This window comes from Salmo salar, chromosome ssa21 (genome assembly GCF_905237065.1).
Source record: "Salmo salar chromosome ssa21, Ssal_v3.1, whole genome shotgun sequence".
NCBI lineage: Eukaryota > Metazoa > Chordata > Actinopteri > Salmoniformes > Salmonidae > Salmo > Salmo salar.
Genome location: NC_059462.1, coordinates 28183040 through 28205770, shown reverse-complemented (window position 1 = coordinate 28205770; position 22731 = coordinate 28183040). Strand labels below are relative to the sequence as shown.

General features: G+C 43.6%; 1 protein-coding gene across 1 annotated transcript; it reads right to left on the bottom strand.

The window, feature by feature from the left end:
* Window positions 1-283: 283 nt before the first annotated feature.
* On the bottom strand, window positions 284-9054 carry cfap91 (cilia and flagella associated protein 91). The gene is made up of 17 exons (XM_014164875.2): window positions 8817-9054; window positions 8635-8711; window positions 8107-8264; window positions 6682-6765; window positions 6226-6282; window positions 5944-6128; window positions 5585-5762; window positions 5275-5432; window positions 3925-4107; window positions 3575-3708; window positions 3378-3491; window positions 3184-3255; window positions 2918-3064; window positions 2612-2833; window positions 2309-2457; window positions 852-943; window positions 284-641 (listed from the first exon to the last, which is right to left on the bottom strand). Exons 1-17 carry the CDS (start codon window positions 8902-8904, stop codon window positions 397-399), a joined length of 2343 nt encoding a protein of 780 aa, XP_014020350.1. The 5' UTR covers window positions 8905-9054; the 3' UTR covers window positions 284-396.
* Between the last annotated feature and the right edge of the window lie 13677 nt (window positions 9055-22731).

The following is a 22731-nucleotide window of genomic DNA, read 5'->3' as shown; positions in this document are numbered from 1 at the left end:
AAGATAAATTGTAGAACTAGGTGAGGTTTATGACTTTGTGGCTGTGGTAACTAGTGACAACGACAGCCTCCCCCACACTATATTCATGGGACGACATGTTTTGTACACAGTAGCCTGTAGTAAGAGCCTTTAGTAACATGACCCATACAATACATATATTTGATCTAGTCAACTTCTGACCCAATGACCCATGAAAAAATATCTTAGACTCAGCTTTTTCAAAATTCTTATCAACTCACTTTATCAAGCACAGCACGTAAGAACAAGCCAAACACAATGATAATGAAATACAATCTCAGTTTTATTTTAGCAAAAGCATGACACTGCATTCTTTGGAAATGCATTGCTTGAAGAAACACTAAGTGTTTTCTCTACTGTTGAGAAATTAATCTATTCTCAGCTGGTTCTTTTCTGCTGTGCCTCTCCCGCCTCCCTACGCTCCTCCTCTCCCCTGCCTGCTCCCTCCAGCTCCTGCTCCACATGGGTTAGCATCTCCTCCAGGAGCTGGCTGGAAGCCCTGTCTGAGGGCGAGGGGGGGCGCTGGGCACCAGGGGAGCCAGGAGGAGGGGCCACGGAGCTCTCTTCACCCCCGTGGATGATCTGGTGAGCCGCCTGGAGGTGCCTGCGCTGGCTCTGACGCACTGGAGGAAGGAAGGGGAGGGAGAGAGAGAGAGAGAGAAGGGGAGGGAGAGAGAGGAAAGGAAGGAGAGACAGAGAGGAAGGTGGATGAAGAGATAGAGAGAAAGACAGAAGAGACTAAAGTATTATTATGTAATTATTATTGTGTTACTACGCTATCATGTATTATCATCATGTGATGGTACTGGGTGCTTTGGGAATAAACGGCCTACCTCTGTCTCTGACGTTGATCTTCTGCACCTCAGGGATCAGGAAGCTGTACACCAGCTCTGCTACGATCTCTTCTGACTGCAGGCTGCTCCGACTACACACACACACACACACACACACACACACACACACACACACACACACACACACACACACACACACACACACACACACACACACACACACACACACACACACACACACACACACACACACACACACACACACACAGGGACAGCTTTTACAATGTGCAATACAAAGATACAGTGTGTATGGATGGTATGGTAGATGGCGTGTGTGGCAGGGTTTCAGTTAGGAAAATGTGGCGCCGGACAATTGAGAAATCTGCCGGACCAATATGCAGTGGGTGCATAACCTGATTAGGGTGTCCACCCACAGCACTCAGGATGACAGAAATCACATTTAGATTATAGCAATTCATATTAACAGAACATGCAAGTTGAGGATACAACGATATGCGGTCCTTTTTACTGAATTCTGATGTGCACTTTGAGGATGTTAGAATAACTGTCCACATTTACTTTTCCTCAAACAACAAGACCAGTAACCAACAGCAACATCGCCAGCCTGTCAATCTACTATCCCCAGAGTAGAAAGGTTTACATATTCTATTGGTCAGCTTGTCGAGAAAGAAATAGCCTATTCAAACAGACTATGGGACAATAAAAAGCAATGAGCCTGTGCAACAGATCAGAATGTTTAGCTTAAAATGTTGATAAACTATTATTTCTTCACATTATAAGCGATGTGCACAAGGCAGTAGGCTACGTGCAAATGTTCATTCCATAATGCAATTAGCTGGAAAACACTGTTGTCTAAAGAGCACCTTACATGAGAGTTGTTTCATGTGACAGAGATGAAAATATCCGTTAGAAATGTAGAAAGAGAGGAGATCTAACAGGCTACTTTGAAGCAAGGTAAGACATGCTTAATAATATTTATTAAAATGTTCAGGTTTCAAACAATGAAGTATATGTTTCCAAAATGCATAGCTCACTGCAAGGTGGTGTGTGAAGCGCTGATGAAGCTTGCCTTCCGTTGCCATTTGAGATGCTGACACAGCAGCTCTCACGCTGTCTGACAGATTTTCCGCTCAAAGGCTCTGTATCTGTACGCTGTATTCGTGTGATAAATAAGATACACAGCAAATATACTGTAGCCTACACACGCCAATTTAATTCCACTAAATTATGCAAATTGACCTATAGACCGATAAGTATGACCAGTCAAATGTATTTACATTGACTGGTATTTCCATCATTGAATAGGCTAAAAAGCATTATATCACAATGGTATTTTTTATTATTCTTCTGGACAATTGGCTAGCGCCAATTTTAGTTATCAGCTTTTCTATGTTTTTATAGGCCAAAAGCCAGCTATTACCGACTAACGGAAACCCTGGTGTGTGTGTGTGTGTGTGTGTGTGTGTGTGTCGTACGTCTCCTCCATGGCGTAGGCGATGTTGTTGACGTTCTCTGCCACTCTGCGTATCTCCTGTCTGGCCTGTTGGTCTGCTGTCTGGTCCAGAGTCCCCAGGATGATGTCCTCCAGGTACAGATCTACTGTCTCCTGATGAACCCTCATCACCTACAGGACAGTACAGGCATTACACACACAAACACGACACACACACGGGCGTGCGCATGCAGGCAGACACATACACACACACGCACACGCACACACACACACACACACACACACACACACACACACACACACACACACACACACACACACACACCTGTTTGAAGATCTCATCCTCCTCTCTACGTCTCCTCTCTTCCATCTGTCTCCGTCCACTCTCCTCGGCCTCTCGGAGGCGCCTGTCTCTCTCGGCCAATAAGGTGAAAGCATGGATCCTGCGTTCCTCCTGTAGGCGAATCAGCTCCTTCGATAGGAAGTCCAGCATGTCCACAAGCTCCGCCCCTGCCACACCTGCCTGGTACCCCTCCACCAAGGATGCCTGGGACAGGAAGATGGGAGAGTGAGGGATGGGGGAGAAAAGAGGTGTCTGTACCTGTCTGTATCTGTGTGTTTTCTCTCTCACCTTGTGTGTGTGTTGTTCTCGCTGTCTCTGCAGAGCCAGTGTGAGCTGTGTGTCTGCTCTCTGGAGCTCCTGCACCTCTCTCTGCAGGGCATGAGTGGTTCTCAACTCCTGGATCAGCTCTAGACGCTTCTCCTTCCCCTCAAACATCTGACACACACACGTACAGATAGATAGCAGCGCACAGAGATGGCATCCCATAACATCAGACACACACAGAGAAAGGTTGGTTTATCATAGAGCTTATCATTCTCTTCATAAAAACACACCTGGTTCTGAATGCTTCTTCCCCTCAGCAGCTTCTGCAAGTAGATGACAGCCAGCTCTCTGTCCTCGTCCCCCTGGAAAAACACCGGAATGACAGGGTGAAGAGAGAATGAAGAGATGTGCTACAGACCACATAGTGAGTGAGGGGGGATAGTGTTCATCTCCAGACGGTGTGTTGAGACAGACTGTACTGTACCTCAGGGGGCTCGTCCACCACGGGAGTCTGTGGTCGAGGAACAGATTTCTCTGTCTTAAAGAGGAAGCGCAGGGTCTTCTTCTCCTCCACACGAGTCTTCTCCTCCTTCAGAGCCTGATAGATAGAGGGACAAAAAGAGTGTTATACATCTTTTGAGTGTGTGTGTGTGTGTGTTTGTGTGTGTTTGTGTTTGTGACCTGGTGTGTCTTCATGAGCTCTATCTCTCTGCGTGCAGAGCGTTTGACGAAGCCCTTGCTGACTTTGGGTACGGGGGCTTTGATACATGGCTCTGTCACTGAGACTGGAAGTCCCGCCTCCAGCTCCAGCAAACCTGTGATTGACAGATAGGAAGAGAGCTCACTACCTTCTACCTTTGCAATTTCGATGATCTGGCATTATTAAAACACCATCACTTTGAGATTCAGGGCCTGTATTCATTTTTCTCAGAGTAGGAGTGCTGACCTAAGATCAGGTCCCCCATGTCCATGTAATCTTATTCATAATGATCTTGAAATATCAAACTGATCCTAGATCAGCACACTCAAACCTTCGTAGGTATCAAGGTAGCGGCTCTTGACCATGTTGCGCTGGGAGTGGCGGTCAGGGAACAGGCCGATGCGGGACAGAGGGGCGTACGTCTGAGATGAGTAGTTGGAGTAGTCCTTGATGATGTCACGGCGCTTTAGCTTTCCCTCCACATTCTTTCTTTTCGCCGTCAGCTTCCTCATTGCTGAGGGAGGGAAAAGAGAGAGAGAAAGGGGGAAGGAGAGAGGGAGAAAGAGTGGAATAGAAGGAGAACGATAGTGAGACAGTTCATCTTTAAGCCCTACTGTTCTCATCATATTAAATCAAAGTTAAAGGGAAGGTTAGAGGCGTTTGAACACTTATCAGAGTATATCACAGTGATTTATGGCATACAAAATGTAAATACGCAGAATTTCTATGCATCATTGCCTTAGATAAAAGTCAGACGTTGGGTGTTCCTCAAAATGCATTCTACCGTCCTACGGGCACACAAATTGGACCAAGGGAGGGTTGGAGTATGAGTCCAAATCAACGTATGCTAAACGGAGCAGGGAGGGCACTTGTCGAATGCGTACTCCGTTTGTACATATTTTTAAGCATGCAACGATGCAGGCTTCAAAGGAAAGTATACAAAGAAATATGACACAACCACCTAAAAAATTACGCAAAATGTATTGAAATTACTGGTAGCCATTATTTGAGCTGAAGCGAAAGAAAATACACTTCAACTTCAGAATGAAATGTTGCCTATTCACATCTCATATGTTGCCTGACTACAATATTTTATCTTGATATGTTAATAAATACATGCTGTGTTAATTTTGGCATGTTTACCTGCCTACGTACCGTAGATCGCAAGCCCATAATAAGTCAATAGGGCTAACTGGCTAGCTACTACTCTTTGAGTATATCTTGTTTTGTCTCCATTGCCATTGTCCTAGCTGGAAGACGGTTAAGTGAATGAGTAAGTCCCAAATCCATATTAAGTCAATAGGGCTAACTGGATAGCTAGCTGGCTAATAACATTTGTTTTAGTTTTTTTTTTGCCTGTTTAACTAGCTGGCTAGCTAGATTATGACGATGTACATATCTAGCTGATAATTATGAAGTGAAACATTTGCTTTGTGTATATCTTGTTTTGTCTATTGTTGCCATTGTCGTGGTTGGAAGAAGGTTCAGTGAATGGGGAGGTGCAGCGTGAGTTAATACAGTAGGGGGAGTGCGTGTGCTCCTCAAATGTAATGTTTTATACATTCTCTACACTCTCATCCCCATAAGAACGTATTCAAAAGAAAGTCGTCGGAGAATGCACTAGGATCATGAGAGTGTGGAGCACGGTAGAATGCATATTGAGAAACACCCATTGTCTTACAGATGATGTAGTCATTGCGTATCTTGCTCAGCTTGCTCTCCTTGTCTCTCTGGTGCTGGGAGTACTTGAGGTCCAGCCTGTCCACCGTGGCCTCTTGCTGAACCTCCTCCCTCTGCCTCAGTAGACCCATCAGCAGGGCCAGGCGAGCCTCCTGCAGCCTGGGGTAGAGGGGGGAGAATGACAGTGGGGCAAGGGGAGGGAGAGCAAGGATGGGTGGACAAGGGCAGGAGGGAAATAATAAAAAAAGATGGTAGAGTAGTTGAAGCTGCTTGTGTGGTGCATTCCTTCCTTTATTCTCTCGCTCACTCACTTCTGGATCTCGTCCTCCCTGAAGGCCCACTCCTTCCTTTCCATCTCATCCATCATCCTCTTCCTCTTGTCCAGTTGACTCAGGTCGTCCATGGGGGGCAGGGTGGCCTCCCACGCCCGCTTCACCCTGGTTCGCTCAATCATCTCCACCTCCGCCAGTCCCGCTGGAAGACCACGACCTGTGGGGGTAGAGGGAGAGAGATAGGGTCAGAGGAGTCAAGGTGATGAGGGTAGGGTGAAGGGAGTTGTGTAGTGTTGGAACATGTGTGAGGATGGGTCAAAATGGCCTGTCCTGCAGTATAAGTATTGTAGAGGTGCAACAGGAGGTGAAGCGGTAGGGTCTCTGAAGCTCGTATGTACCCCATGTCAGTGTGGCCAGTGTCAGCAGCTCTGGGGGGGTTGTCCCGGGCCGTACCACGTATTCGGGGGTGTAGGGGTCCGTCTGGGCCTCACTGTCCCTGTAGTCAGTCTGCACTCCCATGGTGCGCTGGAATGGAGTGGGCAGCTGCTCATTACCCCCCTCCACTGTAGAGTATGGGTTAGCTCTGAGTGGAGGGAGGAAGGGAGAGAGAGTGATAGAGAAGAGAGGGGTTCCTAATATGTTTACAGCATTTTTCAGGGGACTTTGGCAGCATGACTTACTTGGGCAATGCAAAGACCACATCGGGGGGAACCTGCTGTGCAAAGGGGATCAGGGGGCTGAGGGAGGAAAAGGAATACAAAAAACATAATCAGAAACAATCAATGTTTTACTTTATTAAGGGATAAGGCTTCAACACTACACACTCAGAGTCAAATCCATCTGAACTGATACAAAAATCATAATTACTGGTTTTAATTGGTTCTATTTTTTTTACAGAGAATGGTAACACATTAGTCTGCTGACATTCTATCCAGTGACCATGCCGCTGGTGCTACAGTGAGGATAATGACGGTTGTGTGATTTCACTCTCATGATACAAATGACCTCTGATGCTGTCATGACTTGATGCCTGAGTCTTCCTTCAGGCCCTGGTGTCCTCTCTGACACCATTCATTCTTTAACACTTGATCCCACAATGTCCTGCTGCCACATTACGGGTATGTGCTCTCTCTCACCACTTGAAAAACTTCCAACGATCAATGCCTGAAACGCTGCTGTCTTTGCGCCCTCTGACCTGAAACTGAGCACCAGGAATGACCCTAACAATGGGAAAAAACAAAAAGACAAACATATGCCTTAATAATCAAGTAAATAAAGTATATGAAATACAGTACATTACCAAAAGTATGTGGACACCTGCTCTTAAACATCTCATTCAAAAATCATGGGCATTAATATGGAGTTGACCCCTTCTTTGCTGCTATAACAGTTGTTGGAACATTGCTGCAGTGACTTGCTTTCATTCAGCCACAAGAGCATTGGTGAGGTTGGGTACTGATGTTGGGCGATTAGGCCTGGCTCGCAGTCGGCATTCCAATTCATCCCAAAGGTGTTCGATGGGGTTGAGGTCAGAGCTCTGTGCAGGCCAGTCAAGTTCTTCCACACCGATCTCGACAAACCATTTCTGTATGGACCACGCTTTTTGCACGGGGGCATTATCATGCTGAAACAGGAAAGGGCCTTCCCCAAACTGTTGCCACCAAATTGGAAGCACAGAATTGTCTAGAATGTCATTGTATGCTGCAGTGTTAAGGTTCCCCTTCACTGGAACTAAGGGGCCTAGCCCGAACCATGAAAAACAGCCCGCAACCATTATTAGTCCTCCACCAAACTTTACAGTTGCCACTATGCATTGGGGCAGGTAGCGTTCTCCTGGCATCCGCCAAACCCAGATTCGTCTGTTGGACTGCCAGATGGTGAAGCGTGATTCATCACTCCAGAGAATGTGTTTCTACTGCTCCATAGTCCAATGGCAGAAAGATTTACACCACTCCAGCTGATGCTTGGCATTGTGTATGGTGAGCTTAGGCTTGTGTGCGGCTGCTCGGCCATGGAAACCTATTTCATGAAGCTCCTGACGAACAGTTATTGTGCTGACGTTGCTTCCAGAGGCAGTTTGGAACTCGGTAGTGATTTTTGCAGCCGAGGTGTTTTTTATGCGCTACGCGCTTCAGCACTCGGCAGTCCCGTTCTGTGAGTTTATGTGACCTACCACTTCGCGGCTGAGCTGTTGTTGTTCCTACACGTTTACAATTCACAATAACAACACTTACAGTTGACCGGGGCAGCTCTAGCAGGGCAGAAATTTCACGAACAGACTTTTTGGAAAGGTGGCATCCTATGACGGTGCCACGTTAAAAGTCACTGAGCTCTTCAGTAAGGCCATTCTACTGCCAATGTTTGTCTATGGAGATTGCATGGCGGTGTGCTCAATTTTATACACCTGTCAGCAACGGGTGTGGCTGAAATAGCCAAATCCACTAATATGAAGTGGTGTCCACATACATTTGTATATATAGTGTATGAATTTAACTTGAATCTATCTACTTCAGTATTTCTCCTCTGTAGGGATAGCATGTGTGTGTCTGTGTGTGTGTTACCTTGCCAGCTGCTGAACTGCCTCTCTGCGCTGCTCTGTGTACCCTCGCCAGCGGCGGTCAATAAAAGTGGGCACAGGGTCAGTGGTGTCCAGACGCAAGGCGTAACGAGGGTGGTGAGGTAGGTGACTGAACATGGACCCATACTCTGGAACCTTCCTCTAAGCAGGGGGACATGGAGAGAGGTCTTTCACAGGGTTAAGGCTGTTACGGTGACCGTATTTGGGTTACAGGGTTACTGTCAGATTATTGGGTTAATAATATTAACATTATTTCACCAGGTGTGAATTGAATTTCTTCTCAAAATAAATCCTTGCAGTTATGCATGATATGAAAAACTGTCATGGGAACCGGAGGTCAGGAAAAGTCCTATTAGGTATTGTATTAGAGTCATGGACACATGTGCCATTACTGACAAATTAAGAGAGAGATAAGCATTGATTGTGAATCTGTAATCACATGAAAGGTCATTTGAAAGTAAGGGTTTAGGTCGAGGTTGCTATGCTAGCTAGCTAACGTTGATTAACTTACCACCCGGTCCACGGATGCATGTGCCTTGAAGCTGGCCCTTGCATGGTCCATTTCACCGGACACAGTATATACGGGGTCTGTAATGCAACATCCACAACAAAAACAGTTCATGTTCGGCTGCAAACTGTCTAGATAATTATTGCAAACAAGCTAACTTACCTAGCTAACGTTAGCTAACTCACCATATAGATAGTCGTGTACCCGCTGTTGTGTAAAACCTTTGTTGGTTTCATTTTGCTTATTAAATGTTCGAGTTACTGATAAACTCATTTTTGCACCGGTTTAAAACCACTTCATCTAAAAAATAAATAGCAAGAGGATAGATAGAAAGCTATCAAGCAAGGTAGCTAGCTACTGTAGTCAGCTGTCAAACTTCAAGAGCTGGGCCACATCGTAACCATGGAGATTGTAAACTGCCCTTCCTCGAGACGCTGATCATTTTTGCCAGCTTGGGGGCAGTATTTCACATAATTGCAGGCTTGTGTTTTGGCCACCATTTCATCACTCTTGGTTAATCATCTTAATTTAAAATCAGATGCGGGGGAATTGTATATTTAAAAAAAAATTATATTATATTATTGAATAGGCTTCTCTTCTAACTTTCATTCCTTTATATCTGATGTCAGAAGAAGCCTACATGATAGAAGAATTCCATACTTGAAGACATATTATTACCAAAAGAAACAAATGAAACAACCTATCTTGATATTTTCCTTTCCATAAAGCAACAGTTCTGGACTGATGTATATGGGTCAGTGATGCCTTTGTCTTTCCCACAGTTTGGCTAAAGTAATCAGGAAAGAAAAGCTGTCAGTGCAAAGAAAAAGGAGGCAGAGTGGCAACCAAATGGAAAACATGACTAATTAGGGTTTATGCATCTATGCAACACCACATATGGCCTTTGTGGATCATGTGTTTGAAAAGAACAACACACACAACCACCTACTCACCCACCCGCACAAAGACACAGACACAGACACACACACACCATACTACTATACTATACTACATCTACTATACATCTACTATACTTCTGGGGACCTAAAATTGATTTCTACTTACAGCTCTTACCCTAATTCTAACCCTAAGCCTAAACCTAACCCCTAAGCTTAAAACAGCTTGTGGGGGTGTGGGAAATGTCCCCACGAAGGAACATTTTCAATGTTTTACTATCCTTGTGGGGACTTTTGGGAATTTCTGGTACGAGGATAGTAATACAAGCCGACACACACACACACACACATTTTTCCACTAACACTTTACCAACAAATGCTATGCAATTACTGTAAATGACAACATATAGCGGTGATCGCAATCAGGGACATCAGGGTAGAATTGGCATAGTCTGTCCACAAGGCCGCGGTCGGAAGTCATCATTTTGACAGTTTGCTGCGTCTTATTTTTTTTTCAGAAGTTATAGGTGCTTGTCATAGCTGATTTCAGGCCACCGTTTATGTTAGCTCCTTGGGGACTCTCCCCATGTCCATGCAGTTGTATTGTCACTATGGCTTTTGTGATTGTCACGGCAGACTCCACTCAAGGCACTGTGTCAGTTCTGGGAATGGACTGTGACTCTGCCTAACTGACAGGAAACTGCCAAGCTCTATCAGAGAAGAGCAGAGAGCATCCACACACACACACACACACACACACACACACACACACACACACACACACACACACACACACACACACACACACACACACACACACACACACACACACACAAACGCATGCACACATGTACCCAAATGAATGCGAGCAGTGGTCATCGTGAATGAGAATGTGTTGACAGCACTGTTAGGTCCAGACTGATCTATACAGGACCAGTCTCAACACAGACTTGAAACCCTAAAAGAGAACTGAGCGTCAATACATATGAAACATGATGTTTGAAACCTGCTGATTCTAAGACATTGGTTTGAAAAGTGGTCAGCAAGAACAAAAATGAAAGCCAAGTTTACTCTAATTAAATTATTATCTTCATCTGGTTATGTTGATCATTGCCTGTATGCATAGAGGATCAAACGACACCAAAATGTACAGCCAAGGAAAGGGCTTAGGACTATATAGTAATGGTCTGACGTGTTGGTGGGTATGTGTGCGGTCTACAACAGAAACATTTCCACAGGCCAAATTACAACAGTTCAGCCACAACATTAACATCATAAATCAAACCACAAGGTCAGGAGAGTCATCTCTGTAATCACATGGACACACACCAACCAGACAAACAGTTGATGTGAGTGAATGACGTGTGTGTGTGTGTGTGTGTGTGTGTGTGTGTGTGTGTGTGTGTGTGTGTGTGTGTGTGTGTGTGTGTATGTGTGTGCCATGAGTCAATCAGAGGAAGCTGTAGGAGGAGCTATCGGAGGACAGGCTCATTGTAATGGCTGGAATGGAATCTATGGAACGGAGTCTAACATGTGGTTTCCATATGCTCAATGTGCTTGATACCGTTCCATTTATTCCATTCCAGCCATTACAATGAGCCTGTCCTCCTATAGCTCCTCCCACCAGTCTCCTCTGGAGTCAAAATACCAGATAACACAATATATTACATGGAATTTAAGTGATATCAGTGTGAGGATAATGGCTGTATTGTTTTGAATTGATATGCCTGTCTAATTTATTTTCAAGCTACTGTATAGCAGATAATAGCCTTTAACATCACTGAGACTATGCACAGCAAATTCTTGTGTAAAAAAAATAAATAAGTGTGTTAGACAGTGTCACGTCCTGACCAGTATAAGGGGTTATTGTTTATTGTAGTTTGGTCAGGACGTGGCAGGGGGTATTTGTTTTATGTGGTTCGGGGTTTAATGGTATATGTATTTATGTAAGAGGGGTGTTTGATTTATGTGTGCCGGGGTTTTTGGGTAATGTTCTTGTTTTGTATTTCTATGTTTTTCTATGTTGTGTATTTCTTTGTTGGCCTGGTATGGCTCTCAATCAGGAACAGCTGTACATCGTTGTTGCTGATTGAGAGTCATACTTAAGTAGCCCTATTTCACCTGTCCCTTTGTGGGAAGTTGTTTGTGCATTGCTGTGTGTAGCCTGCATTACTGTGCGTTCTCTTGTTTTGTTTGTGTTCTAAATTAAAAGTTAAAATGAGCACTCAACCTGCTGCGCCTTGGTCCATTACGTACAACGACCGTTACAGAACTTCCCACCACCAACGGACCAAGCAGCGGGCCCAGGAAGAGGAAGGATCCTGGGCCAGGGAGAGAAGGGAGTGGAGGACATTTTGGACATGGGAGGAGGTAATGGCAGGGGACAAGACCCTGCCATGGAAACAGGTGGAGACAGCGAGGGAGGAACAGCGAAAGTGAAGCGAAGAGCGGGCCCAACGTAGGATGCATGAGAGGCAGCCCCAAGAAATTTTGGGGCTGCCTGGTTCCATCCTCGGCTCCGCCGACACAGACAGATCGGCGGAGCCGAGGATGGAACCAGAGCCAGTCGGGGTAAAATTGGAGGTGAGCGAAGCAGAGACTAAAGGAGTTGATTGGAAAATTGGAGGAGAAAACTATGAGAGAGCTACTGTGTTGGTGTTTTAGGCACGACATTCGCCCTACGGAGTGTGTCCTAAAATTGATGTCACCTGAGTCAGCTCTCCATACTTGTCCTGAGGTGCGTGCTAGCCGTCTGGTGAAGACAGTACCAGGCCCACGCGCCAGGCCTCCAGTGCATCAGCCCAGTCCAGCTCGTCCTACTCCTGCTCCTCGCACTAGCCCTGAGGTGCGTGTATCCAGTCTGGCATCTCCAGTACCAGCCCCACGCACCAGGCATCCAGTGCGTCAGCCCAGTCCAACTCGTCCTGTTCCTGCTCCCAGCACTAGCCTTGGGGTGCATGTATCCAGTCTGGCATCTCCAGTACCAGCCACACGCACCAGCACTCCAGTGCATCAGCCCAGTCCAACTCGTCCTGTTCCTGCTCCCCGCACTAGCCTTGGGGTGCGTGTATCCAGTCTGGTACCTCCACTACCAGCCCCACGCATCAGGCTCTCAGTGCGCAGTCCCCGTCCAGAGCTTCCGACGACAGTACCCCGTCCAGAGCTTCCGGCGACAGTTCCCCGTCCAGAGCGTCCGGCGACAGTTCCCCATCCAGAGCGTCCGGCGACAGTTCCCCGTCCAGAGCGTCCGGCGACAGTTCCCCGTCCAGAGCGTCCGGCGACAGTTCCCCGTCCAGAGCGTCCGACGACAGTTCCCCGTCCAGAGCGTCCGACGACAGTTCCCCGTCCAGAGCGTCCGACGACAGTTCCCCGTCCAGAGCGTCCGACGACAGTTCCCCGTCCAGAGCTTCCGACGACAGTACCCCGTCCAGAGCTTCCGGCGACAGTACCCCGTCCAGAGCTTCCGGCGACTGTACCCCGTCCAGAGCTTCCGGCGACAGTACCCCGTCCAGAGCTTCCGGCGACAGTTCCCCGTCCAGAGCGTCCGGCGACAGTTCCCCGTCCAGAGCGTCCGGCGACAGTTCCCCGTTTCAGAGCGTCCGGCGACAGTTCCCCGTCCAGAGCGTCCGATGACAGTTCCCCGTCCAGAGCGTCCGACGACAGTTCCCCGTCCAGAGCGTCCGACGACAGTTCCCCGTCCAGAGCGTCCGACGACAGTTCCCCGTCCAGAGCGTCCGACGACAGTTTCCCGTCCAGAGCGTCCGACGACAGTTCCCCGTCCAGAGCGTCCGACGACAGTGCCCCGTCCAGAGTGTCCGGCGACAGTGCCCCGTCTAGAGATGGCCCACAGTCCGGAACCGAGTGAGTCGCCCTACAGTCCGGAACCGAGTGAGTCGCCCTACAGTCCGGAGCTCCCAGAATTGTCCTTCTGCCTGAGGTCTACAGCGAAGTGCTTCAGCCCGAGGTCTACAGCGACATACCTCAGCCAGAGGTATTTAGCGGGGGTGGACAGGTTAGGTGGTGGACTAAGGCCAGAGCCTGAGCCACCTCCACAGTAGGGGGATTGGGGAGGGGGGGGGTGTAGCACGGGAACCGTCGGTGACAGTAGCCACCCTCCCTTCCCTCCCTTTAGTTTGGGGGGTGTATTTTGTGTTTATTTTTGTGTGAGGTGCATCCGGGGTCTGCACATACTTAAGTAGCCCTGTTTTCACCTGTCCCTTTGTGGGAAGTTGTTTGTGCATTGCTGTGTGTAGCCTGCAGTACTGTGCATTCGTGCGTTTTTCTTGTTTTGTTTGTGTTCTAAATTAAAAGTTAAAATGAGCACTCAACCCGCTGCGTCTTGGTCCATTACGTACGACGACCATTACAGACAGTGTTAAATCAACACTGAAAGTGTTGAGTCTGTGGACCCACACCGGAACAGACACACTGCTTAGTCGCAGAGCTCTCCAACCCTGTTCCTGGAGCGCTAACATCCTGTAAATTTTCACTCCAACCCTAATCTAGCACACCTTATTTTAATACTTAGCAGGTTTATCAGCTAATGGGTTAATGTAAAGCCTTAAAGTGTGGGTGGCAGAAATATTCACACTTTATTGTTGCACTGTGCGCATCCTCTGCATTTATAGCTACCATTTGGTAGAGGGCGTAAAAGAGCCTGGCTGATTTTCTTTTGTGGCTGGCAGTTGGCATGAACCAATTTATCGTGTAAATTGTGACCTCTCCTATACACAATAAGTGGTGGATTTTTAAATTCAGCCGGAAAAGCTGGGTCCGATGATAAAATATTCCAGTGTTTCTTGACCACACCTCCCACTTCGCGAATTCAAAGTATATGTAGTTGTGAACATTACGGAGTGTTCAATTTAGTCAAAAGGCACTCTGAAAAATATTTGAATAAGGCTTTACACTAAGCAGTGTGTTAAATTAACAATGTTGCTTCCAGTGTCTATATGGGTCCATAGACTGAACACTCTCAGTGTTCTGTTTATTTTTAATACTGGAGGATTTGCTGTGTGGGCAAAAAATGACTTCCTCTAGGTTGTCAACTCACCCTCGTCTGATCTACAGCTATGACCAAATCCTGTCATAGCAAGACTCATTTTAATCCACTGAAACAAATCAGGGAGATAAAAACAGACAATAGTTGGATTATTAGTTGCAGTGGCTCTTCACAATGTGGCTGTCGTATAGGGAAAAAGCAGGCAGGTGACATTTTGTGAAGTGCTTAAAACAAAGTTCAGGGCTGCCAACTTTTCAAGAAAGCTTGGAGCGAGATTTGCTATGTGATAATCATTTCTACCTCGCAAAACCCCTAGAGTGGGGTCTGGTGGTCCTCCCCCAGGAAAATGTGACTGTTTTAAAGCTAATTTCCTGCAATTCTACATATTTTGACATGGCTTAGACCTATGACCAAGGTAGAATGTAAATGTAAACCACAGGTCAGGGCCCGGTTTCCCAAAAGCATCTTAATGCTACTTTTATCATTATTTTACTTTTATTTAACTAGACAATTCAGTTAAGAACAAAATTGAATTTTCAATGACAGCCTAGTAACAGTGGGTGAACTGCCTGTTCAGGGGCAGAATGACAGACTTGTACCTTGTTAGCTCAGGGATTTGAACTTGCAACCTTTTGGTTACGAGGCCAATGATCTAACCACCAGGCTACCCTGCCACCTGAAACCATATCAACCTGTTGGGGTTAGGGGGCAGTATTTTCACGGCAGGATAAAAAACGTACCCGATTTAAACTGGTTACTACTCTTGCCCAGAAACGAGAATATGTATATAATTAGTAGATTTGTATAGAAAACACTCTAAAGTTTCTACAACTGTTTGAATGGTGTCTGTGAGTATAATAGAACTCATATGGCAGGCAAAAACCTGAGAAGATTCCAGGCAGGAAGTGGCCTGTCTGACAATTTGTAGTCCTTCTGTTGCATCTCTAGCGAAATTACAGCATCTGTGCTGTTACGTGACACTTTCTAAGGCTTCCATTGGCTCTCTAAAGCCCTCAGAAAGCGGAATGACGCATCTCCTGTCTCTGGGCAAAGTACAGCAGCAGAGTTTGTAAGTGGCCTGCCTGGGGACAGTGACACTGGAGATGCGCGGTCACGAGACTTCGCCATTTTTTTCTTTCTCTCTTTGAATGAATACAACATTGTCCGGTTGGAATATTATCGCAATTGTACGAGAAAAATAGTATAAAAATTGATTTTAAACAACGTTTGACATGCTTCTAAGTATGGTAATGGAATATTTTGACATTTTTTGTCACGAAATGCGCTCGCGCATTACCCTTCGGATAGTGACCTGAATGCACAAACAAAACGGAGGTATTTGGATATAACTATGGATTATTTGGAACCAAAACAACATTTGTTGTTGAAGTAGAAGTCCTGGGAGTGCATTCTGACGAAGAACAGCAAAGGTAATCCAATTTTTCTAATAGTAATTCTAAGTTTAGGTTGTCCCAAACTTGGTGGGTGTCAAATTAGCTAGCCGTGATGGCTGAGCTATGTACTCAGAATATTGCAAAATGTTCTTTCGCCGAAAAGCTATTTTAAAATCTGACACAGCGTTTGCATAAAGGAGTTCTGTATCTATAATTCTTAAAATAATTGTTATGTATTTTGTTTATCATGAGTAATTTAGTAAATTCACCAGAAGTTTTTGGTGGGTATGCTAGTTCTGAACATCACATGCTAATGTAAAAAGCAGTTTTTTGATATAAATATGAACTTGATTGAATAAAACATGCATGTATTGTATAACATAATGTCCTAGGAGTGTCATCTGATGAAGATCATCAAAGGTTAGTGCTGCATTTAGCTGTGGTTTTGGTTTTTTGTGACATATATGCTTGCTTTGAAAATGGCTGTGTGATTATTTTTGGCAGGGTACTCTCCTGACATAATCTAATGTTTTGCTTTCGCTGTAAAGCCTTTTTGAAATCGGACAACGTGGTTGGATTAACGAGAGTCTTATCTTTCAAATGGTGTAAAATAGTAATATGTTTGAGAAATTGAAGTTATAGCATTTTTGAGGTATTTGTATTTCGCGCCACGCGATTCCACTGGCTGTTGAATAGAGTGGTACGTTAACGTCCCACTGGCCCAGAGAGGTTAAAACCATATCATTAAAATCTCAGAGCTATTTCCCAAAACAACCGTTACTAAAGTTGCTCTTGAAAATGCTAATTTTTTAACAACTGTCTCAGACCACTCATAGAACAGCTAAGTACATCATTAGATGCTTTTTTTGCCCTTCCGTATCACTTTATACACAGAAGCTCTCCGTTAAAAACAAAATAATGATGTTTATCTGTCTTTCTGTGACTGGTGATAACTTCAGAACAAATGTGACAGTGACAACAAATAAAGTTTTTCAATAGTTTGCATAACAAGCGAAGTGTATACAGACTCTTCAAATCGAAACCAAGATTACTGTATTAAAAAATAAATAGTAAAGGCTACATAGACCTATATATGAATGATATTGAAATATATTTAATGTTAATTAAATTTAGTTTTATTTAGCTATTTGTATGCCACTGTCTGTACATTATTCTATATATTTCAAGAGGTGTAACGTGCGAAATTATGTGCCAAATCTTGATTTAGTGCATTATTATAAATTTAAGGTAAAATCTTCCCTGTGGCTCAGTTGGTAGAGCATGGTGTGTGCAACGCCAGGGTTGTGGGTTTGATTCCCACGGGGGATTCACAGTACAAAAAACAAAGAAAAAAATGCATGAAATGTATGCATTCACTACTGTAAATTGCTCTGGATAAGATCGTCTGCTTAATGACGTAAATGTAAAATGATAACGCTGATCCGTGAGAAGTGTTTCCTTTCTTTCCATCCTATCAGTATCGACACATGCCAGAATGACGCACTTAACAAATATTTTCTCTGCTTGGTGTTTTAGGAAATACTTTACATCTTCGGCCGTTGTAAGAAAGATGCATTGTTAAAACACTCGAAAGCCCCTAAGTTCCATCGCTGTCGGGAAACTGGGACGAAGTGTATTGATGCTTTGAACATTAAATGAACACTCAAAATGTAATTACTTTGTTACTTTTAGATTTTGGGGGATTACATTTTAAGTATGCTAATATTTTTTAGGTGGTTTGACACTTTATTCAGACAGAAATGAAATGGGGAGACAGGCAAATGGGAGAAACAGTGGGAAGGTTGGAAGCAACGATTGATCCCTGTTCTCAGGTGGAAAGTTGTATGTGACACATGTTATCACTACACCAAGGCTCCGCACAGGACATACTAATATTAATGGTTGATGGCAGTGGGTAGCCAAATCATAGATTGCAGTCCATAGACTGCTTACAAGGTAAGGACACAAACATTTTGATTTTGTAATTTGGGTAAACTATCTCTTTAAAATATGTCTGGAAGAAAATCCTGTTTCCTCTCCAAGAGTGTTGGCCACCCCTGATCTATGTTTCACAAGTGCTGGGTGTTTGAAAATGTCTTTGTTATAACAACGAATTTCTCAAATCACCCAACCATCAAGAAACATCTAATGAATATCAATATTCAGGTGGTTTAGGCCTAGAAGTCCTTACCATCAACTTACTCTACATAGACAAAATAGGATGCATTTATGTGATGTGAGTCCACTTACCATCTCTGCCTAGCATGTGCAAAATACTAAAATGCCAAAACTTGTATTTGAGGGCTGGAGCATTTACTATCCAATGCATAACTGTCAATGAATGGCTGCAAAAATACACAACCTCATATAAGTCATTTTCAAAGACCCAGTCATTTTCAAAGACCCAAGTCATTTTCAAAGACCCAGATTTCAAATATGCGATTACACTGGAATAATTGGAAAAAGTGGAATAATAAAAAAATGTGTGGGAAATAACACTAGTATTCTTGCTTACAAGCACCCTAATTACCTTGTATTTTATCACCCATTGTTAATAATGAGATTTGTTCCACTGATCAGACGAATTAAAGTAAATAGATAATAAAGTCGCCTGGAGAGAAGATTACATAAATCTGCCCCTACACACTACCCAAATTAATGTTTTATTTATTGTCCCCCCTCTAGAATCAAGTTTACACTTTTTGGTTTACAATCTGTTTGGCAAAATTATTTTCATTGTTAAATTTACCCTACCAAACATCCATGCTAAAACATACTGTTTGTCTGCTGCCTTTGAGTTGTCACAGACTAAATGCCAATCACCAAACGAGGAAACTAATGCATTTGTAGATTACATCGAACTTTATGCTGTCAAAGGCTGCATTCTGCAATACGGACGGGAGTTACAGCAACCTACATTTGTTGACATCCTTGTACATAAAACAGCGCTACAGTGCTGCTGTTTTTACGGTTTAATAAACTCAGCAGAGAATGTTCTCTCTCCATTCAGCTCCACTCTTCTTGAGGAGCGTTTATTTAAAACGCGCATTCAATCCCCTTGATCTCTTACACAACTAGCCCAATCATGCTTCAATGGGCCGCGATTCACAGTGCGTTGGCAGGACATGACAATGACAGAGGTTCCGCTCGTGATGTTAAATTGCAGGCGCAGATGCTCCGATTTCAAAACGATTTGGAGCACAGTTGAAAAGTTAACACATTGACTATACAATGGACTAATTAGACAAATAAAAACAGTACTTTTCAATGCTTGAGGTATAAGCGGTGTGGCGTGTGATGGTAAAATGCATGTCTCACCGCCAAAGCGTGAGAGTTGGCAGCTCTGCTGCTTTGACATCTGTGACATCTGATCGATATGCACTATATTACTGTAATGTACTGAATCTTAAATCATGTACGTGTATTTATTTATAAAACAGTTGTACATTAAGTATCCGTTTTGAACACAGTGCCATAAGGAATATTATTGATATCCAACTTTACTCCTACCTATACCCATCCTTAGTTAGAACACAAGGCATTGTTGAACATTAGTTCACATACAATATAGTATTCGAATTGAGTGGCCATAGTGTTCAGCTTTTGATCAACTTTAGATTCATTCATTATCATCAGCTCTTTTTTTAATTGTCCTTTTTTGCCAGCTTGCACATAATTAAGTTTCCAAAGAACATACAGATAAGTGGCACAGACAAAACCAATGCCCTTCCTCCCCACATCCTCCTCCTCTCTCCCCTCTGTGGTTCAGACATTTTTTACTGATGTCAACAGGATTGCAAGGGGTAAAAGGTAATGGTTGTCGTTCTGCTAGACTACATCATATCTGTTTGGGGGTATTTGTTCGACCACACCCTGAATGTGCTAAATGTTTGTTCATGTCAGTTAATCTCCCATTTGAAAAGCTCAATGTGATGAAGGAGTCATCAACATCTCCCCTCTTATGTTGAGTGTGATGGCATCTCTGCAGAGCGAGATCATTACAGTCATATGGAGAGTGTTAGCACATAATACAGACCATCTACACATCTATTAGCTGGTAATGAGTGTTCACTCTGAGCCGATTAGTAATTATAAAGCCTTACCAATAATTATGTATCAACATGAAACTAGGAACATTTTGACTTAAAGTAATGTAAGGACCTCAAAGACCTGTTGGCTGTTCTGCCACCCGCACAGCACATTATCCAGTGTTAAATCAACACTGAACGCTAGTCCAGTGTCCATACTGATCCACACTTTTCAATGTTACATTAATCTTACATTTAGACGTTCCGCTAGCGGAACACCTGCTCCAATATCCAATGATGGGCGTGGCGCGAAATACAAATTCCTCTAAAATCCGAAAACTTCAATTTTTCAAACATATGACTATTTTACAGCTATTTAAAGACACGACTCTCGTTAATCTAACCACACTGTCCGATTTCAAAAAGGCTTTACAGCGAAAGCAAAACATTAGATTATGTCAGCAGAGTACCCAGCCAGAAATAATCAGACACCCATTTTTCAAGCTAGCATATAATGTCACAAAAACCCAGAAGACAGCTAAATGCAGCACTAACCTTTGATGATCTTCATCAGATGACACACCTAGGACATTATGTTATACAATACATGCTTGTTTTGTTCAATCAAGTTCATATTTATATCAAAAAACAGCTTTTTACATTAGCATGTGACGTTCAGAACTAGCATACCCCCCGCAAACTTCCGGGGAATTTACTAACAATTTACTAAATTACTCACGATAAATGTTCACAAAAAGCATAACAATTATTTTAAGAATTATAGATACAGAACTCCTCTATGCACTCGATATGTCCGATTTTAAAATAGCTTTTTGGTGAAAGCACATTTTGCAATATTCTAAGTACATAGCCCAGCCATCACGGGCTAGCTATTTAGACACCCGGCAAGTTTAGCCTTCACCAAAATCAGATTTACTATAAGAAAAATGTTATTACCTTTCCTGTTCTTCGTCAGAATGCACTCCCAGGACTTCTACTTCAATAACAAATGTTGGTTTGGTCCAAAATAATCCATCGTTATATCCAAATAGCGGCGTTTTGTTCGTGCGTTCTAGACACTATCCGAAATGGTAAATCAGGGTCGTGCGCATGGCGCATTTTGTGACAAAAAAAATCTAAATATTCCATTACCGTACTTCGAAGCATGTCAACCGCTATTTAAAATCAATTTTTATGCAATTTATCTCGTAAAAAAGCGATAATATTCCGACCGGGAATCTGCTTTTCGGTAAATAGAGGGAAAAACAGAAAGACGGGGGCGGCCAGTGCACGCGCCTAAGCCCTTTGTCCTCTGATAGACCACTTAGCAAAAGCGCTCGTGTGTTTCAGCCAGGGCTTTGAATTACGTCATTCAGCTTTTTCCCGGGCTCTGAGAGACCATGGAGGCCGTAGGAAGTGTCACGTAATAGCAGAGATCCTTTGTAATGGATAGAGATGACAAAGAAGGCAAAGAAATGGTCAGACAGGGTACTTCCTGTACAGAATCTTCTCAGGTTTTGGCTTGCCAAATGAGTTCTGTTATACTCACAGACACCATTCAAACAGTTTTAGAAACGTTGGAGTGTTTTCTATCCAAAGCTAATAATTATATGCATATTCTAGTTTCTGGGCAGGAGTAATAATCAGATTAAATCGGGTACGTTTTTTATCCTGCCGTGAAAATACTGCCCCCTAGCCATAACAGGTTAACACACTGCTTATTTCCCACAGTGCCTTACCTTTTGAGTAAATTGTAGAGTTACCACCCATGACTGTATTTCTTAGTGGCAGAGACATGGTTGTTACATTCATCCATTTTTTGTCCTGTGGCCTTCATCAAGTGAGTTCCTCATCAAATAGGCTATCATTCAAATTCAATTCTTAAACACAATACAGGTTTTAAAAAGGTATTACTTTGAGGGCCTAGTTTTATCCTAATACAGTGGCATGAAACTGATGGTTTTCAGGCCTGCAAGTCACATTATGATGGCTTGCAAAGTGATGTGTAATTACTATTGGAATCCAACCAGCGTGGGAATATGCAACATTTTGAATTTCTACTCACCTGCATTCAGAATGACTGCCGGGTTGTTAAGAATAAGAAATGGGACTATCTAAACCATTTAAACTGGAACAACCATTTCAGTAATTGGTGCAATAAGTCCAAGTAACAGATTGGATTAGTTAAAAACAATCTATGTTATTTATATTTGAGTCGCATAAGATGAATTAGTCAATTAATATACTGTACATGCAAAAACATAGATATTGAAACAAACACAAATCAACCTGTAATAGAGCATACTGGGAAAAATTATAATGATGGTCATGGTTTTGGTTTAACACTGGTTATTAATGCCAACACTGGGGTTATTTTAAATCAATGACTGTTAATTTAACACTTACAGAGTTCATTACACTGAAAAATCAACAATAGGGAACATTAGACAATTTTCTGTATGTGGTTTTTGAGTTTACAATCTGATATTTTCTATTACATAAATAGTAATATTTATTTACGAAGATAATTATTGTGGGGGCGATAGCAAGTTAAAAAAATAACTTAAGAAAGAGGAACTACATGTTAGGGTCCATTGGACAAATTAAAATCCGTGACTTGGAACAGAATGACAGTTAGAAGTATGATAACCAGTGTTTTTAAGAGTTTTAGCAGGGCACCTGCAGTTATTGCTGTTTCAGAGACTTTAAAGACTGTGTGGCACTCTGTGGTTATGTGACAAGCGGGAGAGGAAACAGGCGTCTGAGTCAACAACCGTCAC

Coding starts and splice junctions, on each gene's coding strand:
- cfap91 (XM_014164875.2), bottom strand. CDS start 8,904: ATGAGTTTATCAGTAACTCGAACATTTAATAAGCAAAATGAAACCAAC. Junction 6,766..8,106: donor GCAGTTCAGCAGCTGGCAAG/GTAACACACACA, acceptor TCCCATTGTTAG/GGTCATTCCTGGTGCTCAGT. Junction 5,433..5,584: donor AGGGAGGACGAGATCCAGAA/GTGAGTGAGCGA, acceptor CCTCTACCCCAG/GCTGCAGGAGGCTCGCCTGG.